This window comes from Leptodactylus fuscus, chromosome 7, assembly GCF_031893055.1.
Source record: "Leptodactylus fuscus isolate aLepFus1 chromosome 7, aLepFus1.hap2, whole genome shotgun sequence".
NCBI lineage: Eukaryota > Metazoa > Chordata > Amphibia > Anura > Leptodactylidae > Leptodactylus > Leptodactylus fuscus.
This window is the reverse complement of record NC_134271.1, coordinates 80,599,617-80,624,000: the sequence shown is the minus strand read 5'-3', so window position 1 is coordinate 80,624,000 and position 24,384 is coordinate 80,599,617. Positions and strand designations below refer to the sequence as shown.

At 41.8% G+C, this 24,384-nt stretch overlaps 1 protein-coding gene across 1 annotated transcript in view; it reads left to right on the top strand.

Annotated features, from left to right (window-relative positions):
• Nucleotides 1-650: 650 nt before the first annotated feature.
• CEP128 (centrosomal protein 128) overlaps nucleotides 651-24,384 on the top strand; it is a 115,843-nt gene continuing 92,109 nt past the window's right edge. The window contains exons 1-8 of the mRNA XM_075282357.1: nucleotides 651-714; nucleotides 17,833-17,994; nucleotides 19,527-19,613; nucleotides 21,122-21,242; nucleotides 21,364-21,491; nucleotides 21,582-21,673; nucleotides 22,599-22,671; nucleotides 23,974-24,090. Of these exons, the coding sequence (XP_075138458.1) occupies nucleotides 17,848-17,994; nucleotides 19,527-19,613; nucleotides 21,122-21,242; nucleotides 21,364-21,491; nucleotides 21,582-21,673; nucleotides 22,599-22,671; nucleotides 23,974-24,090 (765 nt within the window). The 5' untranslated portion in view covers nucleotides 651-714; nucleotides 17,833-17,847. The remainder of the gene's footprint in view (nucleotides 715-17,832; nucleotides 17,995-19,526; nucleotides 19,614-21,121; nucleotides 21,243-21,363; nucleotides 21,492-21,581; nucleotides 21,674-22,598; nucleotides 22,672-23,973; nucleotides 24,091-24,384) is intronic.

The following is a 24,384-nucleotide window of genomic DNA, read 5'->3' as shown; positions in this document are numbered from 1 at the left end:
CAACCCCAGCCTGCCCGCTCTGCCCACATTCACAGAAGGTATCACGTGAGGTGCAGAATGAGGGACGTGGTGCATCTTTGGAGCAAGAAAGGGCCACGTGTGAAAGGTTGGCCACAATAACACCCATCTTTGCCAGGAAACTGGTGTAGATGGGTTGACAAGTTTCCTCTACTCTGCACCTTGTTATACTCATGTTAGGGCTTTAAGAATTGTCATGAGGTGTGTAGAGGGCAGTGCTGGGTGTGTGTCAGTTACTAAGTACATCGTACATCTCTCCCGAAAGATGGAGACACTCTCCGCTTGAAAAAGTAGTTACCCACGGACCCCATAGACTATAATGGGGTCTGTCGGGTTTATACCTGAGTTTATACTGAAATTTGCAGGACTTTTCCTTCCACTGATTTTAAGCGGATTCTCCGGTGTAGTCTCCAGTGCAGGTGTGAATCCTCCCTTATAGGGAGTGCTGTCGAATAAGGCTGCTTACTGCATATGGTGTGACATGACAGTAATGTATCTCACTATCTGATGGGCCCTCTTTTAACCCATCTGATCAGGAGTTGAGGAGCTTGTGGTTTTGTTCAGGGAATTAAAGAGGAACTTGGGCTGCGCAGGCTCTGTATAGCTGTAAATGACAGGAAGGAAGTGTTGTGGTGTGTTCTGAGCAGCATCTGTCAGCACAGCTCTGGAAAGGCTCCTTGTACTTTGAGATACCAGGTAAAATACAGACTACCATCTATATGTTCTTACAGTTTTACTTTCCCACTCCAAATCGCTGGCCTCTCATCTGTAGACCTCCATTTTTTGTGAAACTATGATACCCAGCAGGTTATCAATATTAATAATTACAGGAAACTCATTGTATTATGATGGGAAACCTCTCTTCTAGTGATCGGTGGGATTCCTAGTGGTTGGACCAGTTTTGCCACTGTGGGGCACAGTATGACAAGAGGATATTATGTGGCGGTGACTGTTCTGCCCTATTTGCGCAATTACCACATGTTATTATAAGGCTGACATCATGATAGCGGTGTCACAGGTTTCTACCGTGTGTTATGGGTTTGCACCGCCCTTTGTAAAATAAGTTGAGGTTATCTGTCGCAAGTGTTCTATCAGTAGCGTCTGGAGGTTTATGCTTCTAGACTGCTGTGTGTCATTTACACTATTTTTATACTTATAAGGTCAAAGTTTTTTTTTTGCAGAATTTAACTAAACATCTCTTCTGGATACAGTGTGTGTGAAGGGTCAAGGATGGTGATTCGACTCATATATATATATATATATATATATATATATATATATATATATATATATATATTGTTAATTAGTTTTTAGGAGTTGCTTTATCAAAACTCACATGATCAAGAAATTGTGATAAGCGCCTTTAAGTTATTGCTAAATTGAGGGCATTAGGGAGTTGTGTTCTCTAGGGATAGTGCATGAGGGCCCTGGTCACAATGTTACAATTTACCTGAAAGGTCTGTGTGTTCAGTGCTATTAAGGGCTCGTTCACACCTACGTCCGGCACTCCGTTCTGCAGGTTTCCGTTTCCTGCACAAAGCAGGACAGGAGACGTAAACCTGCCGGCATTTTTCAAACCCATTCATTTGAATGGGTTTGAAAAATGTCCAGCCGTGAACGCCGGTGAGCGTTTTATGCTCTCCACGGCAAAACCGTTTTTTTTTTTAAACCGGACACAGTCGGACATGCAGTACTCTGTGTCCGGTTTAAAAAAACTGGTTTCGCCGGAAAGAGCATAAAACGCTCACTGGCGCTCACAGCTGGGCTCGGCGTGACAGGTTTCCGTCTTCTGCATGCAGCCTGATAACGGAGTCCAGATGCTGGTGTGAACCCAGCGTCATAAGCTAGCAAAAATATCAAGCAGCAGTGTAGTTCCCAGAATGCCAGAATACAACCTGATATGCTGAGGAAATAACAAAATATATTTGAAGGCACTGTTGCAACATATAAAACTTAACATTTAATACATACTACTTTAAATCAGGTCTCTACAGAGATACCATATAAAACCGTTGTTACCATAGCAGATAATGAAGTAGATATTGAAGTTGACAAGAAATGGAACGGTCTTACCAACATATGTAGATGGGAGTCCCATGGTGAGAGTGCATCACAAAAGGAGAAATGAGGTCCCTATATTCACCCTCCAATGCTGACTCTCAAACCCTGAAAATGCTTACAAGGGCAGTACCAAACTGACCCTCAGAAAGACCCTAAGTGTCCTTATTCCCTGTGTGTTTCTTGGTACAGTAACACACCACTCATCAGGGGACTTCCTGAACTATTCTGTCTAACATCTATGGTCAAATAAAAGTTTTATTCCTATCTGCAAATAACTGTCTGCAGTGGCAAAAACAGTATAAAACAAACACCCCACAATAGAGGAAAAGAGACTACATAGCTTTCCCTGTAGTGACAGAGGTAGCACTGTGCAGCGTTACTGGTGTTACTTAAATAATGCAAGGGTAACTCCACCCTCCCTGATACAACAACACTACAAACATAGGACCCGATCATTTGGGACGAAAAAAACGGCTCTCTCTGATGACATCATAGCGGGCTGCATCTTCATCTTGCGCCTGCAAGCCTCCCATAAGTGAAAGTGATGCACATGTGATGACGTCAGAGGGCACAGCGTGATGACTTCATGCCTAAATGCCCACCCACCAGCCGGGAACAAGCCTACTCACTGACGCAGCTCACACATGGGAAGGGCCATATACAGGCCACGCCTCCTCCATCTGCTTCACTAGTTAAGGGCTGGTTTATCAACTCCTCCCCCACTGATCTACATCCACTATCTCATAATTAACAAACCAAAGTCCTGCCATAAAGGTGGATCTAGAGGGAACCCCATCAATAATGGCCTTCCTCCCCATATGTAAACACTGCTCACAAATATTAAGGCCAGATTACCCCTGAATAGTGAAGTCCCATATAGAGTCAAGTAACAAACTGGAGGCACAGTAAATCAAGACTCCAACCACCCATTTATAGCCACTCTCCAAGGAATTCAAAATAGCAATATAGGTAAATACATCACCTCCAGAAAACCCTAAACTTAATAAGAAAAGGCACTTAGATGAAACAAAAAAAATTAAGCTGTTCATTTAACCCATTTGGAATCTCAGTTCTTAACCTGAATATCCACTTGGTTTCACACTGTAACGTCATCTTATACCAGTCCCCACCCCTAGAGAGGAGTACAACCAAATCAATCCCCGTGAAATGCAGGCAGTTGGGGTTACCTCCATGGTTAGAGTTCACATGTCTCAGCACTGGAGTGTCTCTCCCATTCCATATGTCGCTGGATACAGTATGTTTTCACAAATCTACGCCAGAAAGCTGAATGAATTCTCCCAATTTTGTTCTGGCACAGCCACACAACTTTTTCAGTAAAGTTGGATCTTCATGTATATCATTGACTCTTGAGTGTCTAGGACTATGTTACCAGTTCACTAGTTGTCCTTTTTGTACTACTTTAGATAAGTATTAACCACCTAATGCTGCGCAAGACTTACTTCTGGAGATGTTCTGCCCTAGTCTTAGCCATCACAATTTTAGCCTTTGCCAAATTCTCTCACATCCTTATTCTCCTCATATCTCCTACTTCCATCATAAATGATGTTTCATATCACTATATAGTACATATGCCGTGTATTCACCTGCTCCCTTTGTGGCTCTGCACAGTGATAGTACAGGAAAACTCTTCTAGTCAGTCTTGTATATTGGTTGAATTAGACGCTTTGTTCTTTTCTAAAGTTAGCAGCCATCTTGTCCATGGTGGGACAGCTTCAAGTGAATACCAGACACCTTTTTTTTTGGGAAGAAGTAGAGCTGTCTTGATATTCCTCTAGAACACCTTTATTTTGGGCTCTTGTTTGAATGTTTTGTAAAGTTTATGCCATTTTTCAACATTGTACTTTTTACATACTACATCTGCTACTTTTCTGCTGCGTGCCTGTATAATATGCGCTCCAGATGTATTACTAGGAGATGACATGTAGAGGGCAGTGTTACACCAGCCATTGCTTCAGTCACTAGCTTTTCTATTAAGCAGTATTTTATTGGCTGACAGCCGCACTCTCTGCAGGGTGCTGACTGATAGTTATGATGCTATTAATGAGAACAATTCCTCAGCATTGAGAGAAAACAAGCCATTGAGCTGTCTCCTCGGAGCCGGAGCGGTGTGTTATTCACAGTGCTGTGTGTCACCCTGAGGCCAGTGTGTCTCGTGTCCAGTGTCTTATCACTGAATGCCACCTCTTGGATTCAGCGTGGGCACAAAGCTTTTTTTCTTCTTCTATTTCTCATTCTTAGTCATCTGTTGGGTCGCCCCTGAAAAATGTCTGACCCCCCACTCCATTATTGTCTTGCTCTTATGTTCTAGTGACAGTGAGTGTGTTTGCTGAGGATGGCGCTGTACATGGCACTAACTGGATTACAGGTGACAGGCACTTTAAAAGAGATGTCACAGTGTGCTGTCAGCAGTGGATTATATATGACTTATGTATTTCAGGAAAAGGCGAATTTCATTCATTCTACTTCAGACTGAGGATGGAAGTGTCCGTCTGACTCCTCACCATAATACACTAGTGTATCCTAAAGACACACAGAGGGCGCTTCTATGTATACAGATCTGTAGAACATACTGTAGTGATACATTCTGCATGTTATTATACCACTAACTTCTGTATTATGTTTCTTCAGTGGTTTTTCACTGACCCTCACTATGCAGTAGTGTACATTGTGTACAGAAGACACTTCACACCTGTATAGCACCATTACACCTTCCACTATAGATAACATACAGAAAACTCCACTGCTCCTATGTAATACAAGAACTCTGCTAAATTGTTAGGATTTGTTCATCATGGGGTTCAATACTAGTGCAGTGTATGGGCCTTTAGGAGGGAAACCATACCTTTTGTGGCCAAAAGTCAATGAAGCAATGCCGAGGTAATCATTGTTTTATGTACCTGTATATGCAAGTCATCCTGCTAGTGATTTGGGGTTAGTTTTTGGCTACAAGGATATGTTTCTCTTGCTATTAAATACCACTACTTTGCTCTAGTATTGCTTTGGGAAGCATTTTGATAAGATAGGGTATTCACATCTCCGTATTTAAACTTGTAATTTAAAGGAGACCTTTCAGCACATCTGCCAAGTCCAGCTCTTTATATCATTTAATAGGTGCTGCTCCAGGGATTCTGGCATAGGTGGAATCTTTTTTTCTCTAGTCCCCACCGTTCCTGAGCAATAAATGTTGTTAGTTGTGGTGCCTGATATGATATTCAGTCTCTTTACTGTCAGGTTTTAGAGCTCAGAATTGCAAGCCTTGTCTGCTCCTTGGTCAATGTGACCAAGGAGCAGACAAGGGTTGCAATTCTGAGCTCTAAAATTGTCTGCTTCTGAATCATACCCCCTTGCCTGCTCCTTTCTGGCACTGCCCAACTGACAGAGCCTACAGAGTCCGGGTTACAGACCCCTTCTCTGGTCGGGCTTATGGCTCTTTGTTCTTATCTTGTTATATTTCTGCATGTTGCTGAGTCCAAATACACTCACCGGCCACTTTATTAGGTACACCATGCTAGTAACGGGTTGGACCCCCTTTTGCCTTCAGAACTGCCTCAATTCTTCGTGGCATAGATTCAACAAGGTGCTGGAAGCATTCCTCAGAGATTTTGGTCCATATTGACATGATGGCATCACACAGTTGCCGCAGATTTGTCGGCTGCACATCCATGATGCGAATCTCCCGTTCCACCACATCCCAAAGATGCTCTATTGGATTGAGATCTGGTGACTGTGGAGGCCATTGGAGTACAGTGAACTCATTGTCATGTTCAAGAAACCAGTCTGAGATGATTCCAGCTTTATGACATGGCATTGCATTATCCTGCTGAAAGTAGCCATCAGATGTTGGGTACATTGTGGTCATAAAGGGATGGACATGGTCAGCAACAATACTCAGGTAGGCTTTGGCGTTGCAACAATGCTCAATTGGTACCAAGGGGCCCAAAGAGTGCCAAGAAAATATTCCCCACACCATGACACCACCACCACCAGCCTGAACCGTTGATACAAGGCAGGATGGATCCATGCTTTCATGTTGTTGACGCCAAATTCTGACCCTACCATCCGAATGTCGCAGCAGAAATCGAGACTCATCAGACCAGGCAACGTTTTTCCAATCTTCAAGTGTCCAATTTCGATGAGCTTGTGCAAATTGTAGCCTCAGTTTCCTGTTCTTAGCTGAAAGGAGTGGCGCCCGGTGTGGTCTTCTGCTGCTGTAGCCCATCTGCCTCAAAGTTTGACGTACTGTGCGTTCAGAGATGCTCTTCTGGCTACCTTGGTTGTAACGGGTGGCTATTTGAGTCACTGTTGCCTTTCTATCAGCTCGAACCAATCTGGCCATTCTCCTCTGACCTCTGGCATCAACAACGCATTTCCGCCCACAGAACTGCCGCTCACTGGATGTTTTTTCTTTTTCGGACCATTCTCTGTAAACCCTAGAGATGGTTGTGCGTGAAAATCCCAGTAGATCAGCAGTTTCTGAAATACTCAGACCAGCCATTCTGGCACCAACATCCATGCCACGTTCAAAGGCACTCAAATCACCTTTCTTCCCCATACTGATGCTCGGTTTGAACTGCAGGAGATTGTCTTGACCATGTCTACATGCCTAAATGCACTGAGTTGCCGCCATGTGATTGGCTGATTAGAAATTAAGTGTTAACGAGCAGTTGGACAGGTGTACCTAATAAAGTGGCCGGTGAGTGTAAGTTTTGCATAGTTTCTGCATCAGTGCCTCTTGTGTCTGGATGTAATCCCAGGGATAACTGAATTTTAGAACAAGTACAGAGCACACTGTTAGACTGAGCTGAGGTGGACAGGAAGGGGATGGGATGGGGAAGGTGAAATTCTGCGATGAGAAAATACCTTTTGTCTCATTCTACTAATAAATAGCATTTTTTAGGTGCATAGTTCAGACATGAACTCCAAAAATGGAACTCTATGACAGCTAGAGGAGCTCTCAGGTCCTCGGGCACCTGCAGTTTTGTATACTGCTAGAAAGCATTCCTGTCATATGCCCCTGGTGAAGATCTATTGGTGCCTTTACCGAAGCTCTTCACTGTCAGAAGGGCATTTCTGACAGTCTGTGAGGAACGCACCTCCTAACAGTAGAGTCCATAGCGCTATATTATCAGAGGGGGTGTTCCTTACCTCCCAGCAATGACGGTAAGCAGTGAGGAACACCCCCCCCTCCCCCGTAATAGTCTATGGACAAGAACTGTCGGTGGGGGGGTCATTCCTCACCGCTTACTGCCATTGCTGGGAGGTAAGGAACACCCCCTCTGATAATATAGCACTATGGACTCAATTGGGTACTATTCCGTTATCGGGCCAGCAGCAGCGCATTTCAGCACCAGCTTTCGGGACAGCAGTTCAGTTCAGCAGCGGGAATTACAATGACATCCGAGGACTGCTGGCCCGATGCTTGTGCCCAGTAGCCAGTACATCAATGACCCCCCCTCCATCTCCTCCTCCTTCCAGTGCTGCCCCCCAGCTCTCCTTACATCTACCCCGTACCCTCTCCCCGCCACATGACTAAGCCGATGCTGGCCCGATGATAGAGGCCGTGCTTGTGTGTAGTAGGCAGTACATCGATCGATGCCCTCATCCTCCTCTTCCTTCCAGTGCTGCCCCCCAGCTCTTCTTACATCTGCCCCGTACCCTCTCCCTGTAATAGGCCTCACCGTAAATCTTGAGCAATGAATGCTACTAGATAGCCGCCGGACGCTGCAGAAAGTTTGTCCCTCCGGCTCGCTGTAGCTCACCGTTCCTATAGTCGGCGTGTTTCTTGTCAGGGCCTGGATTGAGCCCCGGTGTCTTTCCTTTCGGTCTCGGTACTAGCGCTGAGGTGAGGCCTAGTCGTGTGGCGGGGAGAGGGTACGGGGAAGATGTAAGGAGAGCTGGGGGGCAGCACTGGCAGGAGGAGAAGGATGGGGGAGGGGGGTCATCGATGTACTGGTTACTGGGCACAAGCATCGGGCCAGCAGTCCTCGGATGTCATTGTAATTCCCGCTGCTGAACTGCTGTCCCGAAAGCTGCTGCTGAACTGCGCTGCTGCTGGCCCGATAACGGAATAGTACCCTCAATTGTCATGAGGGACATACTGTTGGCTTTCTAGCGGTATATAAAACCGCAGGTGCCCGAGGACATGAAAGGTCCTCTTTAATGAAGTAAGTAATAACAGCCGGCAACAAGACTAAAGAAGGTGTGAGGGAAAAGTGTTACTACTGCAGGTAGCAGGGCAAGAAGAAAAGAGTTGGGAGAATTCTTCTGTAACTGTATCAAAAGATAGAAGTGAACAGTATGAAGTGTGGTAAGTGAGGGGATCAATGCTTTCTGTGGATTGAGCAGTTATTTCCTGATGAATCTTATCAGTTTTGTTATGTAAATTGTCAGGTCCTCAGCACAGAGGTCTATGATATGCGCTTGTACTTTAGGAGTAAGAAAGAAGTAAAAAGTTTCAAAAAGTCTTAGAGAGAGAGAGAGGAGATAAGATTGGTTTAAGATTGTTAAACAATTAATCCACAAAGTGTGACACCTGAGGAGACAGAGCCTCATAGAGACAAATAAACACGCGCTGGTCGGAAAGTACCATAAAATTATACTCTCATTGGGGAAACACGGTGGCTCAGTGGTTAGCACTTCATCCTTGCACTGCTGGAGTCCTGAGTTCGAATCCTACCAGGAACAACATCTGCAAGGAGTTTATATGTTCTCCCTGTGTTTGTGTGGATTTCCTCCCATTCTACAAAGATATACTGATAGGAAAAAAAAAAAAAAAGTACATTGTGATCCCTTTATGGGGCTCATAATCTACATTTAAAAAAAAAAAAATATACTCTCATTGATCTAAAAACTAATATCCAGTAATATTACTAGTAAAATTGTCTACTAGCGTATATACTCGAGTATAAGCCGACTCGAATATAAGCCAAGGCTCCTAATTTTACCACAAAAAACGGGGAAAACTTATTGACTCGAGTATAAGCCTAGGGGGGGAAATGTAGCAGCTACTGGAAAATTTCAAAAATTAAAATGGTCGGAGTTTTTAGGTGCAGTAGGTGCTGGGGAAGGGGAGGGGGTGTTTTGGTTATCTGTCTGCCCCTTCCCTGAACTTGAAGACTTTTTTTTTTTTTTTTCCCCCCACTTGGAATTCAGCCTGGCTGAATATAGGGTATCTGCAGTGCTCCTATTAACCCCTTCTCGGAACAGAAGAACTGCAGATACCCTCTATTCCAGGGGTAGGGAACCTTCGGCTCTCCAGCTGCTGTGAAACTACAACTCCCAGCATGCTCTATTCACTTCCATGGGAGTTCCAAGAACAGCAGAGCAAGTATGCAAGCTGGGAGTTGTAGTTTTTTAACAGCTGGAGAGCCATACGTTCCCTACCCCTGCTCTATTCAGTAGATCGGGCACTTTCAGACACACGGATACCTAATGTGTATGTGTTTCACAGTCATTTTCTACTTTTATATGTATTCTAGGGAAAGGAGTGATTTAGAACTTTTATTTTATTATATATTTTTTTAAAGCTTCTTTTTTTTTTCTCACAATTTTATGGGAGATTCTATGCTTTACTATTGCGGCTGGTCATAAACCCCTCTTCCCCCTCCCCCCAAAAAATAAAAAATAAATATTTTTTTTTGCTTGACTCGCGTATAAGCCGAGGGGGGCTTTTTCAGCACAAAAACTGTGCTGAAAAATTCGGCTTATACTCTAGTATATACAGTACTTAAAAATTATGTAGAGTAAACATAAAAGAATGTATAGAAATAATCAGTAATTGTGAAAACATTTTGCACAAGAATCCACATCAAGGAAAAAATGAAATTGCTATTCGCACACGTGGCGTCCTCCCTGTGTGAAACACAAATGAAAGTTCTTTCTATAGTAAGCTACAAGTACTGTATAATGTATCAGCTAGAGTTCATATAGTGTGTCCTGCTACAGAACAGCCTATAAATATCCATTCATCAAATGGTCAAACACCAGGTTACCTTGGACAATTCATGTAATAGGAACTTTGTGCAGTTTATATACAACTCATATGTATCACATAAACGCTTCATTGTAGATTATGTAAAGTGCATGAATAATTCATACAGTGGCCCTCACAGTATCCAACTCTTTATCACAGTTTGACTATTGCTATAATTCAGTCATATTCTAGGTATCTTATTTAACTGTTTTTATATTGTGCAGCCCGGTACAGTATATTACTTACATTGATACTTGGTGGGTCTATATACTACAGATACCATGAACATGTCAATAGTTAAATAGATGTGTGTACATACCAGCTTCTATAACAGTAACTCATTGTTCTGCACAGTGGTGTCCCATGTACAGTGATATACAGCAGTCGCCTGTCCACGTTCTGCACCAGTTCATTTTTGCAAATATAAAAAATTTAAAATTATTATTAAAGATGTTCCATAAACATGTTTGTGCTGACAGTCTGTTGCTAATGGATTTGATCATAAATGCAAGAGTTTTGTATGGTCTGGCAGCACTTGTCAGAAACACGGCCATGATATATGTGTGTGTGTATATATATATATATATATATATATATATATATATATATATATATATATATATATATATATATATAATTTTTTTTTTTTTTTTTTTTTTTTTTTTGTTGTTTTTGTGGACAGGTTATCAGGCACTGACACTACATGCATGAGAAGAGAACTTGCCAGAATAAGAAATCATGACTGGGTTTCTGAGCTGCATCTGTCCAAGATCATAGAAAGTTTCTGCATTTATGGTCATATCCATTGGCAACCTATCAAAACAAAAAATGTCACCAAATCTAATAGAAAATCTAATATTTAGGGGCAACACGGTGGCTCAGTGGTTAGCACTGCAGCCTTGAAGCGCTGGAGTCCTGGGTTTCGATCCCGCAAGGAACAACATCTGCAAGGAGTTTGTATGTTCTCTCCTGTGTTTCCTTGGATTTCCTCCCATTCTACAAAAGACATACTGATAGGAAAAAAAAGTACATTGTGATCCTGATATGGGGCTCGCAATCTACATAAAAAAAAAAAATCTAATATATAATAATATATATATATATATATATATATATTTTTTTTTTTTTTTAGCAAAAGTTGTTAGTGGCTTAGGAAGCTCTTACACATCTCCCTTCTGTTTAATCCACTCCTGATTTTGGTTAAAAAAACACAGCAAAATCTGCAACAAAAAAACGCTATGTTTTCGCAATGTGAGGCCTCAGCCTTAATAAGGATTTGTCATCAAGTTACATTATTTAATTCACCTTGTGCTCCTGATCAATTCGATGATTTTATTTCTACAAATCCATTGACCCAATCAAGAGATAGGGCCCTAGAAGATTACACTTTAGGCTAAGGCCCACGTTGCAAACCACAGCAAAAAAACGCAAAGGCATTGCGGTTTTTCCCGAAGCGCTTATCACAGAAAGTCTGCAGATTTTTCCTCTGCAGACCTTCTGCTTATGCTTGGTTCACACATCAGTATGCCATCCGTCCGTTTGAATTCAGCTTGAGACTAAAAACGGACTCATACACATACTGATTGTATACTGACACCTTTTTATGCTGATAGCAAACGCTGTCATCCCCTAGAGGACAGATAAGAGGATTAAATGTAGCAACTGTAAACAGAATAGAGATAAGGACATATAATAAATGTCCTTATTAGAGATGAGCGAGTAGTATTCGTTCAAATATCGAATCCTATTATAGTCTATGGGAAAAAACGGGAATGTTGTTCCGGTTTCCATGGAAACCAAAGTTCGACACCTTGTATCCTCCAAGTTCCGGAAGTAGCAGGATGAGGAGCACGAGGAGGTTTTTGCATTGAATTCAATGGAATTTTCCCGCGTGGTATTCGACCGATACGAGTATTTGATCGAATAGTAGTATTCGATCGAATACTACTCGCTCATCTCTAGTCCTTATCTCATATAATGCCCTTATCTCTACATATAATAAATGTCCATATCTCATATAATAAATGTCCTTATCTCTACTCTGTTTACAATTTTCTTCTTTCTACCCCCTCTAGGGGACAGACAGCGTTTGCTATCAGCATAAAAAGGTGTCAGTATACAATCTGTATGTGTATCAGTCCATTTTTAGTCTCAAGCTGAATTCAAACTGACGGATGGCATACTATTGTGTGAACCAAGCCTTATACTTATAGGGAAACCTCCAGCATTTCCTTAGGTATAATTGACATGTTGTGATTCCAAAACCACAAGGCTATTTTTCCACAATGTGTGGATCCATCTTGCAGTGACTGTAAAATGCAGCTTGTTTTTCTGCGCAGTTTTCTGCAATGGCCAAACCGCGGTGTGCACGCTATGTTGGGCCCTGGGCCTTAAACTAGCTGTTATGACTCAAGCGGGTGAGATATTTTGGTTTTCTTATAGCAAATAAAGGGTTACCGCCCACTCTTGGAATAAGAGCTAGTTTACATGTAATCTCCCAGGGACCATATCTTGTGAGAGGGGCAGTGGATTTTAGAAATAAAAACATCATTTAATTCTCCATGTGCTCCTGATCAGTTTGATGTATGACATATAGTATGTATTACTTTGTGACAAATCCTCTTTAAGGCTAAGGCCCCATGTAGAAAGCTGCAGCCAAAAGGTGCTCTGTGAAAAACCACGGCAGAAATGCATCACTTTTTTTCTTTCCCGCAGCACTTTTCTGCTTCAGTTATACCTATATAGAAAACACAAGCATTTCCATAGGTATTATTGACATGCTGCGATTCACAAAATCCAAATTTTTCTGCAATGTGTGGATGGGATTGCCCAGAATCCCATCCATTCTGTTAATGGGGAGGGGGGTGGTGGGTAAGGGATATTAAGGTCTGACAGAACGCAGAATAAGTGACTCTGACAGCACAATAGTGGATGCTTTTGATCACTTAGCATCTATCTGCTGTCTTCCTCTTCTTCTATGGCAATGCATGGCGACTTCTATGGGATCTCTTATGTCAATCTGTTTTATAGATTTGTTTTAATAAGTGACTTTTATTTCAGACAGTTTTACTCCATTATTCCAGGAACAGCAGACTTTTGCATCTTATAAAAGCCTTATAAATTTACCATCCCTGTGGGTTCACTTTCTCACACTATTTGCACATTATGGATCTTATACTGAGATCTGCTGGGTGTTTATTTAACATTCTAAGGAGATGGATATTACTGTCTTTGTTCTTGGTTGTGTTCCCTGCCTTTAGAGCATGAAGAATATTCTGGTAGCCAATGAGGGATACCAGGGTGTCGTAGGTGATCTCTCCTTCATGTGATTGTTCTGTGCATACACTTTGTACCCATTGCAACCTTCTGCCCTCCTCTTTTTTTATCACCCTGTTGTCCTTTGGTGGTGAGTGCACTGCTGGGTATCCGTAAGAGTTGGGGGTCATCGTGTTCTGGACCTGAACACTTAGATTATAGCATGTTAGTTGTGCTCTATTAGGATTATTATGATCAGTGACTTGTCACTGCATTGTATATTGGACTCTGAGGTAGTCTGAAATACCCATCCGGTTACTGCTGCTGTCCTCATTCTTTACAGTGTAGCTGTACTCCAATAGCATACAAGAGGAGTCAGCAATCTTTGGCAGTCCAGCTTCTGTGAAACTCTCAGCATGCTCCATTTGTTTCTGTTGGAGGTCCGAGAACAACAGAGTGAGTATCCATGTTAGGAGTTGTAGTTTTACAAAATGTGAATTATAGGTTGCTGACCCCTGGCATACAGCAATGAATAATGATTCCGACTTTGATTGCCTAATGGGACTCTAATGGTCTGAATTTTATTGTCTTTTTTTTTCTGTGTTTCTTGTTTAGTTTACTGTATATCTATGGCTGACTGTAGAATGGAGTATGTGGCACTGCCACCGCTGTGGGAGTATTAGTTGTGGACCACACGCCAGCCCGTCACAGCTAACACACCCTCCGCCTCAACGTTCTGGGTTACAGCACAGTTCAAATAAATATTAAATATGACTCTCCTACATGCCTAGTTTGAGGAGATAGCGCCACCTACTGAATCCTGGACAGACTAGGTCACACCTAGCCACTCCACCTAGCCACTCCATCCTAGCATCTACCACATAAGCACAGCTCAACAGGAAGTTGTTGCAGAAAAAGTGACACTATGTCTTCTACAGGATTTGTCCTTTTTTCTCACAAAGATTTCTGGCCAGTCAAAGTGATCAGAGATAATAAAATGGCTATGAGCTGGCAATTTATACAGATATTTTTTTAGGGCCAGTTCTCATATTCCTCATCTTTTTTGCTCATCCTAAAGCATTCCCTGTAATGGAGTTGTCTGTCAGATAATCTTCCAGATGTTGTTACACAGTAAAAGCATTTTGACTTGTACATTTTCTGTTAGATCAGTGGGACATTTCCTCACATCTTCTTGATATTGGTCTGATTGGAGAGAAATTGGTTAGATATGTGTACACGTAAAAGTACTGTTGTGTAAGTCTTTCACTACTGGAATTGTTGCCTTTCTCTGCAAACCTTAAAGTTTTATTGCTGCAGAGAAGCAAATAAGTGACTGCCTCCTGCATAGACCATATTAGAGCATTGCCCCAGGTGGACACATTACACTGTGTGCTGCCGTTATCTTTCCTTAATCTTCTCTAATTTCTGTAGGAATCTGCAACCTTTGCCTGGACCAGAGCATAATAATATCTCGGAGAGGCGGGAGTCAGGATTACAGCGTCAGACCCGTTGGGTCCATTCTGAAATTGCTGTCAGGCTATTTGTCTCTCCTCTAGTGATCCCCCAGTTCTTAGGTAGTGGCTAGTAACTGCAGATTTCATTGTTGAATATAGTGGGTTTATCATCAAGGTAAAGGGGGGTCCCCCGCCCGGTGTATGGACATGCAGCTTTATTCACGTCCTGATAAGCAGCAATTATTACCACGATTGCTGAATCTTCCAGCAGCTAAAATGCTGGCAGCTTGAGTGCGTGCTGTAAAACAAAGGGCCAAGTGGGGTGTTTGTGGGGTGAGTGATCACGCGGCCATTTTATTGCTGTTTCTGCTAAACAGTAATTATCCGACACTCGGCAGCTTTACACTGACATTGCTGCAATTAGTCCCACAATTAGAGCCTTGACGTGGCTGCCGCTCTGCAGTGAGGTTCTCCCGCTGCCAGCAAAGAGGTGCTCATTCAAAATCCAATCAGCCGGAAATTTCAGTGCCTGCTGGCCGCCCCGAGCGTCGGGATAAACCTGTGAAAATGCCCAAGTAGCGCTTATTCCATATCAATAAACCAGTCCTCGTTAAATCCTTCTCGCCCTCACGCCACTGGAGACGACAGAGAGGGACAGACCTGAAATATTTCTTAATTGACCTGAAATCTCTGCATTCTCCAGCAGGGAATTCACACGGACATTGGCTTTCTGGCAAATCCTTATCTGTGTCATAAAGCAGAGAGCCGCTGTGCATGTGTGCCATACTGCAATTATTTCTATCTATAGATGTCGCTTACCTCTCGGTATACTGATAAATTACAGTAAAGATCCAGGTTATTGTATACACATCTGGTAGTATATAGCTTTTTCACAGACCGCTACGTGAGGAAGTGGATAATAATTGGATCATGTAAAATTTTGTAATATATTTAGCATTTCGTTGCTATTGTGAGTATCATTGCTTGTTGTCAGTGTACAGAAAAAACTTTTTTTTTCTGTGTTTTTCTTAAGAGTTTACTATATTGTATAAATTTAGACCGTCATGTGTAAAGTAAATACATCAATAGTACAATAGTCTCCAACGGAGATTCTGGCGCTGAAGTGAAAAATGTCATTTTTTAATTTTTGATGTCACCCAGAATGTACCAATTCTGTAACAGCAATGAGATCTTGAAAATGATGAGGGAACCAATGCCAGCTGAAAAATTGTGACAATCTCAATTGGGGTTTAAAGGTGACAAACCAAAAGGTGTTTTTGTTTTCTTTTTTCTAGAAAACTGGCATAAGGGGCACGCTTTCATGCAAGTACTGAGACATGTCCTACAGTGTTGGCCAAAAGTATTGGCACCCCTGCAATTCTGTCAGATAATACTCATTTTCCTCCAGAAAATGATTGCAAGCACAAACTCTTTAGTGTTAATATCTTTATTTATTTTGCTTGCAATGAAAAAATACAAAAAAGAATGAAAAAAAGTCAAATCATTGATCATTTTACACAAAACTCCAAAAATGGGCCGGACAAAAGTATTGGCCCCCTCAGCCTAATACTTGGTAGCACAACCTTTAGACAAAATAACTGCGAACAACCGCTTCCGGTAACCATCAATGAGTTTCTTACAAAGCTCTGCTGGAATTTTAGACCATTCTTCTTTGGCAAACTGCTCCAGGTCCCTGAGATGTGAAGGGGGCCTTCTCCAAACTGCCATCAAGAGATCTCTCCACAGGTGTTCTATGGGATTCAGGTCTGGACTCATTGCTGGCCACTTTACAAGTCTCCAGTGCTTTCTCTCAAACCATTTTCTAGTGCTTTTTGAAGTGTGTTTTGGGTCATTCCCTGCTGGAAGACCCATGACCTCTGAGGGAGACCCAGCTTTCTCACACTGGGCCCTACATGATGCTGCAAAATTTGTTGGTAGTCTTCAGACTTTATAATGCCATGCACACGGTCAAGCAGTCCAGTGCCAGAGGCAGCAAAGCAACCCCAAAACATCAGGGAACCTCTGCCATGTTTGACTGTAGGGACCATGTTCTTTTCTTTGAAGGCCTCTTTTTCTTTTTTTTTTTCCCTGTAAACTCTATGTTGGCTCCTTTTCCCAAAAAGCTCTACTTTTGTCTCATCTGACCAGAGAACATTCTTCCAAAACGTTTTTGGCTTTCTCAGGTAACTTTTGGCAAACTCCAGCCTGGCTTTTTTATGTCTCTGGGTAAGAAGTGGGGTCTTCCTGAGTATCCTACCATATAGTTCCTTTTCATTCAGACGCCGATGGATAGTACGGATTGACACTGTTGTACCCTCGGACTGCAGGGCAGCTTGAACTTGTTTGGATGTTAGTTGAGGTTCTTTATCCACCATCCGCACAATCTTGCATTGAAATCTCTCGTCAATTTTTCTTCTCCGTCCACATCTAGGGAGGTTAGCCACAGTGCCATGGGCTTTAAACTTCTTGATGACACTGTGCACGGTAGGCACAGGAACATTCAGGTCTTTGGACATGGACTTGTAGTCTTGAGATTGCTCATGCTTCCTCACAATTTTGCTTCTCAAGTCCTCAGACAGTTCTTTGGTCTTCTTTCTTTTCTCCATGCTCAGTGTGGTACATGCAAGGACACAGGACAGAGGTTGACTCAACTTTAATCCATTTCAACTGGCTTCAAGTGTGATTTAGTTATTGCTACCACCTGTTAGGTGCCTCAGGTAAGTAACAGGTGCTGTTAATTACACAAATTAGAGAAGCATCACATGATTTTTTTAAACAGTGCCAATACTTTTGTCCACCCCCTTTTTATCTTTGGTGTAGAATTATATCCAATTTGGCTTTTTGACTATTTTTTTTGTTGTTTTCCATTGAAGACAAATTAAATGAAGATAATAATACCAAAAAATTTGTGATTGCAATCATTTTCTGGAAGAAAATGAGTATTATTTGACAGAATTGCAGGGGTGCCAATACTTTTGGCCAACACTGTATCTCATAGTTCTATTTGTGATAATTTCTTATAATTTTTTTTTTTCCTTTTTCCTCCTGCAGTAGTCGGTTGGATTCATGGCAGATTCCTCTAGTGATTCCGACTCCCACTTCCGGTCCCGGGCAAGCAGGAGGGGTCCTCTACGGGCATCACACATGCATACCAGGCCACGAGCAGTGGGGGACGTCTCTGAAAAGATCCATAAGCTGGCAAATACATTGCAGGTGCTTGATTTGACCTCTTCATCCTGTAACAGTCTCCTGGGAATGCATACATTTCACAAATTTCTTACGCTGATGTGGCATAAACAAAAATGTATGGTTGTTTCAGGGCTTGTACTAACCCTCACAGAGTAGCCATATATTTCCACTTCCTTCCCAGTGTCCATGGGATCCAGTGTATTGTTGCCTTTGGATCTGTAGCTTTCCAAGATATTTTCTGTAAAAACTCCAGAAGAAACATCCACACAACATAGTATAAAAATGTATATTTTATTAATAAATACTAAAAAACATTTAACAAGAGGGGGGATAGGGGGTGGACATGTATGTCCAAACTGAACCAATAAAGTACCCAAATAGTGGTTTAAAAGGTGCTGTTTTGGGCTTTATTACTCTCATTGCGTCCCTCTATATGATTACATGTTTTGCTATGGCTTTACCCTTTAAACCACTATTTGGGTAGTTCATTGGTACGGTTTGGACATACATGTCCACCCCTTACTCCCCTCTTGTTATATGTATTAGTTGTACATGGTTTTTTTTTGCTATTTATTAATAAAATATAAAATGTTTTTTATACTAATGTTGTGTGGATGTTTCTTCTGGAGTTTTCGTATATTGTTCACATTGATTATTTGCCTGTGCAGATTGTAAGAGCATTCAGGGAACTTATGGCTGCTCTGTATCTGTGTCTGCGCTGACAGCTTCAGTACATGTGCGGTAGACGTAGTTGGCATTTACAAATGGTACAGCAGGTTTATGTGAGTGCCCAAGTATACCCATAGATAATGTTTGTGGGAACTTCTACATTTGGACTTTGGTAAGAACTGAAGCGTTTCATTGGTCTCTTATGTCATTACACATCATTGTGTGGATTTACAAAATTTCACATAGGGTCCTGAGTCCACCCATTAGATTGGAATGGCGGTTGCATGTGCATTGCCCTCTGTAGCTGAGCACTGTACTTGGTGTCTCTTCAGTAGTCCTACAGAGATGAACTGCGCAGCTGTGAGTATGTTTGACAGCCATTTTATTCAAACAGGACCCCTGTTCTCCTGATTGCCAGTGATCTCATGGTTGGACCCCTCAAATCGTATACTTAACCTCTATCCTCCAATAGATAGCCACATTAGGCTGGTTTTGCAGGGACACTTTATTCAAGATCTTCTATGATATACTGCTGCTTCCAATCATTGCACTGGATCTTGCATGTCTCTAGAATTAATATTGTTTGCGTTGACCTGCCGATCTATCTGCATAATGCAGGAGCTGTCTATGGCGGTCTTTATTCTACCTGTGGTGAAGCAGGTTCAACAAAGATCTCCAGTCTCTTAAATCCAGCTCAGATAAAATGAGATTATTCCATATTGTCTCTGCTCCTTTATCATCAGTTTTACGTACTATTTTTTGATATGTTGGTACAGGTTGATTTACACTTTTATAAGCATCATTTACATTTTTCACTCGCTGACCCAGTTCCTGTCATTTTCTTGCAGCCTATTGAAGTTTTGAGCTTTGTTTCTCTTGTTTTTAAGGACACAAGCCGTAATCTAAAGCAAGTGGATGAGATGCTTGGACAATACCGAGAGTACAACTCTGATCAAACTGAAGCCATCTCCACTGTGAGTTGTAATCCTTTGATTATTATTATTGTCAACTTCAAGCTACAGAAGGCATATAGGTGTAGGTGTGACAAGAAGAGGAGAGGTCCTGATTTTACCAGAACAGATTTAGTTAAGTTGCCTATTTAGTTTTCTCTCTTCAAGACTACTCAGCTTAATTTACCTTGATTTTGAAACAGATCTTGGGGTATAATGTAAAGCACTTACTCTAGTCCCTGGCATTATATCGATCTTTCCCCCATGTAGGAATTGTTGCCGGGGTCTTTCATTGCTCTTCTTGTACTGATGTGTTTTCCATTCACCTTTATTCAGCCTCTGCGAAATTTTGGGACTTTCTTGTCAGTGTCTGGATACCACACATAGGCTTGACCTTATGAGAGCTATTAAAGGGACCAGATAAGTGGTAAAAAATAAGCTCTCAATTTATTCCCATAGACTGTAATTATCTGCAATAATTAGCTGCGTAGGAAGAGGCTGTCAGACAAGGAGGCAGCTGATGTGTTTTAGGGAACAGCAAGAATCCGTGGTGTGGAAACAGGGGCACTAGAAGGATGAGTGTCATAAGATGTTGTGTGGGTAGCATCAAGGAACAACCTGTTTCAAATCACTATTGGGGGTGTATCTGCTGCAAAATAAATCCTCATTAATACTCATAACAGGGTTTTCTTCTCTGATCTGTCGATATAATGGTTAGATCTGGAAATTATTTCCTTCAGCTCAAGAAATGATTGGGTATGATTGCTTTTCCATTTACACATTTGGGCAATTGCTCAAAGTCCCGCAAAATAGTCAGCTCCTAGGTTCAGACTATCGCTGGCTCTTTATTGTTCTGGTTCATTGGGAGACAAGAACAAAGGAGAGGTGGACTGCTAAAACAGCACTTGGAGCCCGGTGGACCCCATTTACTATAATGGGGTCAGTCGGGTGTCTGTTGTTTTTAAACTGAAAGCGAATGAGGAAAAAAGTTTAGTTTAGTTATACCTGAGATCTTTGTCAGCGCTGCTCTTAGGCAGTGGGTCTTTACGGAAACAACTGTTCTTTCATCTTTACTGTTTCTGTAAATCCAATTGAAACGAATGAAAATTATGGAAGCTGTGTAGTTCAGAGAGCTACATCTACATCTGTAAAAACCCAAACAACATTGGCCATCTGGGTTTAACTGTCAGCATGGATGCGGTGAGGGTGAACCATGTGATGAGGTCTGAGGAGGTGTCTATTTTAGATAGAGATGCGGATCCCAGATTCATGGATATGCCATGAATATATTTTGTAGGTAAATCTCCTTTGAAGTATTTCCTGGATCGGAGCTGCTGTATATAGTTGAGGGTCCTGAGAGGGTGACTTCCTGTTCTTCCAGTACTGAATCCTTCTACTTGAATGTTGGTGATGGGTATAAAGATCAATCTGTAATAGGATATCACATGATTTATGACATGGAATATCAATTAAATCACATGTTGATCCAGTTACTGGACAATTATGTTAATTACAACATTTTTCATATCCAGCTCAAAGAAACCTTGGAGCAATCAATTGAACAGTTAAGAAGTCAGCGCCTGTCCCGTCTGTCTGGAGTTAGGAGTGCATCTATGACCAGCTTGTGTGCCAGTGACCTGGACACTTCAACAGGTCAGTTTTGAAGGTGGTCGTACTTTAGTATGGCGGAGAAGCTATCAGCTGTATTTGTTGTGCGTATGTGTGTAGGAAGACTGTATTCTACATGAAATATGTCATTGCTTCTTATTTAAAGCTACTGGAAATCGTCACTTTCAACCGACTTCTCCACTTAAAGACTATAGAGACCTGGGGGTGAACAGGCGGCGCCGGTCTCGCTCAGCTAGTGTTCGCTTTGTCGATGAAGCTGGAGATTCTGATCAGGTGAGGCTGAAGGACAAGAGATAACCAGCAACTGTGTTAGTAATGGCTCACATAATTGTCGCTTTTTTTTTTTCTTCTTTTGTTTTGCAGCTTCATTCCTTGCACCAGTCTTTGCGGGATCTCTCCAGTGACCAGTTGAGACTAAATGATGACTTGAGCAGAGAGCTTGCCCACAGAAACAGGTGCCCATCTGTACACTTACAAGATTAGCTCATGGTTTCCTTATGGTACTTTTTTCCAGTGTTTCAAGATGACAAATGCAGTAGCAATAAAGGGGTTGTCTGGCATGGAGCAAGCAAAGACTTGAGCTGGATATTCAGGAACTAAGTAGTGCTCAGTTTGTTTGTTTCTAACACATTCACTGGCAGTGGCCAATTTTTTTCCCAAAACAGGCAAGCTCTTTAAGTCCTAGAATAAAAAAAAGAAAAAAAGGAAAGATGTACCAGGAAAATGTTACAGCCATCGATTCCATTGCATTGACTGTTATATATGGGGCAAAAGAAATGGGATAAGAATTAGATCTGATCCTAGCCATTTTTAGCAGGCTGTCGGCTGTATCCCGTTTATACAAACAGCCAGTGGCATAGAAACTGACCCTGCACCCATTTTTGCATCATAATTAAATGACTCTTCATGTTAGCTACAAGATGTAACCTCTATATATCTGTGTATATATGTTATAGTCCTGGAATGAGTTCACAGGAACTGAATTCTGACTACGACTACTCTATGAATTACAACTATTCTGACATCTCAGTGCATGAAAGGGTCCGAGACATTCTTATATTATGTTTTCTTAGTGTCCCAGATTCTTACAACTTTCAAGATTTCTAAATATAAACAATGTTACCTCTCATATCATCATTTTAGTTAGTCTGTGTGTCTGTCTTATAGTGAAATGAGAGAGCTCTGATATATTGCAACAAACTTTATATCTGTCTCATCTTAACATGATCAAGGACACATTTTTAGTCTTTGGATGTAAACCGTACGTCTCTTCAATGACAATATTGCAGAACTTCTCATCGTATAATGGTTTGGCCATATATAAATCTCCTTTGTACTTGAGCAGACCTGTGATTGTACACTTTGTGCTTCTTTTCATAGAGCTGAAGTAGAAACCAAGAAGGCTCTGCAGGAATTAACCACCCGTCTTGATAAAGCCCAGCACCAGGAAACGGTGGGTGCCAGTGCAGTGTCTTGTGTGACAGGAGAGGTAGTGGATATTGACTGACATTTATCCACAGTGTCTACATCGCCCCTGGTATGCAGGCTGCTAGGATTGATTGATCTGCTGACTGTAAACAGATGTGTCTTCCCGTGTTTCTGTGTTATTACTTTTTTTTCTGAGAAAAGCAGCTTGTTACAAAGACAGGAACGCTCAATCAGTCAAGGCTCCCATCAAGTTTATGACAACACTGCACTATACTTTATGGTATTCTGCAGCTGTAATCTGATAATTAAGTGTATTGGAGGTGTAAGCTTCTTGTGTGTTTTATAATCAAACCTCTAAATACCACATTTTGCTCATAAGTTAATAAAATTCCCTTTGGTAATTTAGCGGTTACCCTTGTTTAAAGGGGTTGTCTAGGCAAAAATAGACAATCCTTTTAAAGTTTAAATAAGCTGGGGCAAGTGGGAGAAAAACAAAACACAAACCTGTCTCCTTTGTTCTGGGGTTGTCTCCCGCCTCCCTGTCGTCTTCTGTCCCGGGTCTTCTCCTGCGTTGTGCTGAAACTGCTGATTGGCCTCAGTGGTCACGTGACCGATGAGGCCAATCAGCGAAGGGCCTGAATGTCGCTACCTGTGACATCATAGGTCCTGAGGCCGTTGATTGGCCTCAGCGTTCACGTGACCACTGACGCTAATCGGCGTCTCAGAGACCTGGGAGAGCAGACAAACTCGGAGGTGCTGGATGACACCGGAGCAATGGGGGACAGGCGAGTATGCATTTTTTTGGAAATTTTTTTCACTGCCCCCAACAGATTTAAATTTTAGAAGTTTTGGACATCGCCTTTAATTTTGCGTCGATGCAGTGTTATCCTTTTTCCTATGTATTTATTATCTTAGCTCAGAACCATTACAGTGTAAATTTACATTTTGGAAACTTTAATTCAAATGAGGTCTCAAGCCCTTCATCTTCTCTGTGTAAGTTTAAAGGGAGTCTTTAATCAGGAAACTCTATGAAACTGTCCACATGCATAGTAGGGAACATTATGATGTGCACCCTCATACCTTTAGTGTACCTTTTAACTGTTCCCTACAGTGGCTAGTTTGATAGCAACATTAAGATGCATAGGGCTAGAGAGGTGTCAGTTGCCAGCTCTTTCATATAGTATTTTGTTGGCATTGTGCTTTGATAATTATATTAGAAGCTTCTGTTTATAGGTTCGTAGAAACCCTTCTTTGTAGCCCTGCTGGGCTATTATGACTTATTATTATTATTTTTTAATACAGTTGCTAAACTTTTGTTTATTATCAGGTTTCAGAACGAGTGGAGCGGCGACTGCAGCAACTGGAGCTTGAGATGAGAACAGAGCGGCAACAAACAGAGAGACGACAGGATCACCTGGGTCATGTGTCCGTTCAACTGCAGGAGGTGAGTCTTAGGTATTGTTCAATCTTGTGTATTCAGATCTCAATTCCTTCTGAATATCTTATCCCATGGAGCTTTTCACATGTTTACATTCTGAATTATTCAATGCTCAGCAAGATCCACTGTGTGGCATGTACTTCCCATAGAAGTCAATAGAGCCTCAAAATAGATATGTAATATAGGTCCATAATTGACATTTGTATTGTGGCTCACTGTTTGCATCTGAAGAATGTCACTGAACTAAGAAATTGCTGAATGTGTAGAGCTCCATATTCTGTGTTTGGACAACCTTGAGAT